We start from the raw sequence: 4,717 nt of genomic DNA on the forward strand, positions 1-4,717 counted from the left end.
TCCCTATTACAGGAAGTGCCAAAATAGGTGCTGTAACTAGTCTTTTCTTCAATTCCTGAAAACTTTGCTCGCATTTATCTGACCACTCAAACTTAACATTCTTCCTTGTCAAAGCGGTCAAAGGCAATGCCAATCGAGAGAAATCCTCAATAAAACGCCTATAGTATCCTGCCAAACCCAGGAAACTACGTACTTCTGTCGCACTAATTGGTCTTTCCCAATTGACAACCGCTTCTACTTTTTGTGGATCAACACTAACTCCTTTTGCTGAAACTACATGCCCCAAAAATACTACCTGTTCCAACCAGAACTCACATTTGCTGAACTTAGCGTATAACTGTTTTTCACGTAGAGTCTGTAGAACAATCCTCAGATGTTCCTCATGAGATTCTCTGTCAACTGAGTAAACTAATATATCATCAATGAACACAATCACAAACTGATCTAAATACCGATGGAAGATCCTGTTCATGAGATCCATGAAAACCGCTGGCGCATTCGTTAAACCGAATGGCATAACTCGAAACTCATAATGCCCATACCTCGTTCTAAATGCTGTCTTAGCAATATCTGATTCTCTAACCTTCAACTGGTGGTATCCTGACCTTAAGTCAATCTTAGAGAACAATGCTGCTCCCCTTAGTTGATCAAATAAGTCATCGATGCGTGGTAAAGGTTACTTGTTACGTATTGTAACCTTGTTTAACTGTCTATAGTCAATACATAATCTGAGGGTACCATCTTTCTTTTTCACAAAAAGCACTGGTGCTCCCCACGGCGAAACACTAGGCCTGATGTATCCCTTGTCAACTAGTTCTTGTAACTGCATCTTCAATTCTTTTAGCTCGCTTGGAGCCATTCTATACGGGGCCTGTGAAATAGGTGCTGTTCCTGGTAATAATTCAATGGTGAACTCAATCTCTCTATCAGGTGGCATACCTGACAGATCATCTGGAAATACATCAAGAAACTCTTTCACCACAGGAACATCTTCTGGCTTTAGTTTTTCTCTCTGCACTACTACGATGTGTGCAAGAAACGCTGTGCAACCCTTCCTCAGTAATTTCTCAGCTTTCAAAACTGAGATTAGACTTCTAGAAACGGCCTTCCTCATACCTCTAAAAACCACTTCAGCAAAGCCTGGTTTTCTGAAAACCACTTCCTTCCTATAACAATCCATAGATGCATAATGAGCAAATAAGAAATCCATTCCCAAAATTACATCTAACCTCTGCAACTCTAGTGGTAGCAAGTCCACTAGCAAACTGATACCTTCTACTAAAACTTCACAATTACGTAACACCTCATTAACAAGTAAAACGTCACCAACTGGAGTGTATATAGCTAACCCCTCAGATAAAGGCTCTAGCATCCTATTCAACTTAGTCAGAAATATACTAGAAACAAAGGAATGCGTAGCACCTGGATCAAATAAAACATCTGCAGGTACATTACAATAAGAATCGTACCAGTAATAACGTCTGGTGCATCCTCTACTTCTTGTTGAGTCATAGCATAGACTTTTCCCTGTTGCCTCGGTCTTCCAACAACTCCCTTTTGCCTTGCACCACTGGTGCCCTCTGTTGGAACCACTGAAACTCTCGATTGCTCAACTGTCTGGGACCCAACTCCCTGATGTCTCTGAACTGTCATGTTCAACTGCGGACAATCTTTCTTGAAATGTCCTGGCTGTCCGCACTGGTAACATACACCGGCACCTACCAAACACTGACCCCGATGGTTCCTGCCACAACTCGTGCATGGTATTCGCCTGACGGTACTAGCAATGGACTCCTGACCTGGTTGCGATCTTACTGTTGATCTAATGGGTTGACTAGGTATTCTCTGGCTCTGAAAAACACTACCATAACTCACGTTCCTCGATGCTTGGCCTCCAGAGCGATTCTTAAAATCTTGACGACTTGAAATATTTATCCCAGGCGTGAACCTCCGCTGCTCATGGCCTCTAAATCCACTAGCTGTTGAAGTCCCACGACTAAGCTCCACTGCCGATTTCTCTTATGTTATACTCTGCTCCACACGAAGGGCAGTCTCCACTAACTGAGAGAAATTCGTCCACTTAGCAATGGCTGTAACTGGGGTACGTATTTCAAAACGCAACCCTCTTTCAAACCTTCGGCACCTGTCACTCTCAGAAGCTATAATAACGTCAGCATACCGTGAAAGCTCGGTATACTTCCTCTCATACTCAGCCACTGAAAGTGATCCTTGTTTCAACCCCAGAAATTCATCCCTCTTGGCTTCGCAGTGCTAGGATAATACTTATCTTCGAATATGCCTCTAAAAGTCTGCCAGTCTAAAGCACGTGCATCACTGCGTCTTGCTAATATAAATTTCCACCATCCTTCCGCCTCTTTTTGCAACAAAAATGTGGCCAATCTAACCTTTCGCTCCTCAGGACAATTCATCACATCAAAACACTTTTCAAGCATATTCAACCAGTTCTCTGCATCAGCTGGATCTGTGGAACCTTCAAACACTGTAGCCCCTAACTTCTTCAGCCGTTCAATTTCGTATGCCTTTTCTGGATCACTAGGCTCTGCTCTATCTGTCCTTCCTATTTCCTGTGTTGTTCTCGCAAACTGCTCGTTTCCTGCACCACCTCGAACTCCTAGGGTACTAGATTCCCCTACAGATGGACCTTGGGTAGGACCTTGCATCCCGTCCTGATTCTGCCGGCGTCGTCTACCAGTACGTGGTGGCATGACTCCTATAATATGTCAACACATTAGACATACTATAAATACTTAACTCAAATGCATGATACTAAATGTCTACTCACGTATTAATAATAATTGGACTCACTTCTACCCTTACCTAGACCATACTCCACTAGTTCCCTTTAAGCTAACTTGACGTTCAATTATTTAGTTTCCAGTTTCTTCTTAGAGCTAACCGCTCTACCTTAATTCCCATGGAGCAAACTGCTCTGATACCAAGTTGTCACACCCCCTCCCGGACTACCTGCTACCTTAGACCGAAAGATGGCGTGAAGCCGACGAACAACGTTATTCTGTACCTGTATCTGTCGACTCTGCTTAAAACTTTCATGTGATGAACTTGCCAATCTAGTATATAAACTATTGTACATGCCACAAAACACATCGGATCCTAGGCTAGTCAAACACAGCTAGTCAAACACATACATGAAGTGTACCTCAAAATTTACCAATTTCACGAGTAAACCTAAAGACACCTTAATCAAAATATAACCAACAAAATTTACACAACTACAGCTCCTAAAGCTTATACAAACTATGGAGTATCTATAACATACATAGGTGTGAATACATCACAACACAACAGACTTTATGCCCAACTCAAAACACGTACTGGCAATCGATAATGAAGCTTCCGCAGACTAAGGCAGTCTATCAGGCACCGGGAAGTCGATCTCTACCTGGAAAATGGGTAAAACATTTTGGAAAGGGTGAGCTATGGAGCTCAGTGAGTGACTCAGTTTAAAACTATGAATTTAAAGATAAGAGCACGTGAAAACTTTACACATATAAATCTGTTTATACAAGTCGTAAATGTAAATGTGTAATAGTAAGAATAGCTTTCTTAAATACTCAGCATGTTCATCATTGAAATCTAGCAAGGCATATCAAGTATATCGAAGCATTTTAACTAACATGACGAATCTACGTTGTGTAGGGTACACCTAGTACAACAACGTTTACAAGCACTACGATGTAGTGGGGCCCGCCCAGCACTCCCATCGTCTTTGTCGTAGTGGGGTCCGCTCAGCACTCACGACAGCATCGTTGTTACGGAGTACACTCAACGTCAACAACGAAATCTAACCAGTGTGCACATGGTAATCTCTAGCCTCAGGCTCATGATCTCAGTCATGTAGTTAATGAAAATTTCATAAATCATCATAAAATATTAAAACATGCCTGCTTATAAATTTTACACAAAGCTCGAACTTTACTCAGCTCTTTCGTAGAAAATTGTAGTTCTTAAAACAAAACTTCATACTAATTCATGCTTTGCTTAAAATATTGTGGTTTAAATACTTTCCAAACATTTAATATCTACGTGCTAGCATAAATTTCTTTAAGAAATCTAGTCTCCAAATGTATACTTGAAAATAGTCATGAAATTCAAATACCTTTCATGGCTTCGTAAATAAACATTTACCGCATTCAATCATAATAACAGTTATGGAAAATATTTCAAAGTTGGTTTTGTCACTCACAGTCTTGGGCTAGATCCTTGGTCTATAAGCTCGGTTTAATTCTTCTCGGCCTGCCAACAACCCAACCGAGTATTAAAACCTTAAACATTCTGGTTTCCTAAAGATATACATAACATGTCGCACCAAAGATGACGCTCACGAAAACAAAGCTTAAGAAATAAAATCCTATTTCAACAATTCTCTAAAATTTCCAGATTTCTAACATAAACTTCAAAGAACTATAACTTTCTCAATACTTAACCAAAATGAGTGTTCTTTATATCAAACTCTTCATTTTGAGATCCTCTAAAACTTACCTGAAGACATATAAATCTGATTCCCCGTGCATAAACACATATAACCCTCAAAACAGAACAACTTCCAGAATCACGCGCACACGACCTCTTTAACTTGTTCCTACAATTTAACCAATTTTTAGTCGTTTTTGGTTTACAATTTCTTCATGAAAGTTGTAGTAAATTGAATAAGCTTTCCAACCATACCAAATAGAAA

General features: G+C 40.3%; 1 protein-coding gene across 1 annotated transcript; it reads right to left on the reverse strand.

Moving 5' to 3' along the window:
- Nucleotides 1-639: 639 nt before the first annotated feature.
- LOC127150503 (uncharacterized) lies at nt 640-1,451 on the reverse strand. Its single transcript, XM_051088363.1, has one exon. The coding sequence runs from the start codon at nt 1,370-1,372 to the stop codon at nt 677-679; it is 696 nt and encodes a 231-aa protein (XP_050944320.1). The 5' UTR covers nt 1,373-1,451; the 3' UTR covers nt 640-676.
- Between the last annotated feature and the right edge of the window lie 3,266 nt (nt 1,452-4,717).

Source organism: Cucumis melo, chromosome 8, assembly GCF_025177605.1.
Source record: "Cucumis melo cultivar AY chromosome 8, USDA_Cmelo_AY_1.0, whole genome shotgun sequence".
In the NCBI taxonomy this organism is placed as follows: Eukaryota; Viridiplantae; Streptophyta; class Magnoliopsida; order Cucurbitales; family Cucurbitaceae; genus Cucumis; species Cucumis melo.

Excerpts from the sequence above, each read along its gene's own strand:
- LOC127150503 (XM_051088363.1), bottom strand. The coding sequence starts at position 1,372 with ATGCTAGAGCCTTTATCTGAGGGGTTAGCTATATACACTCCAGTTGGT.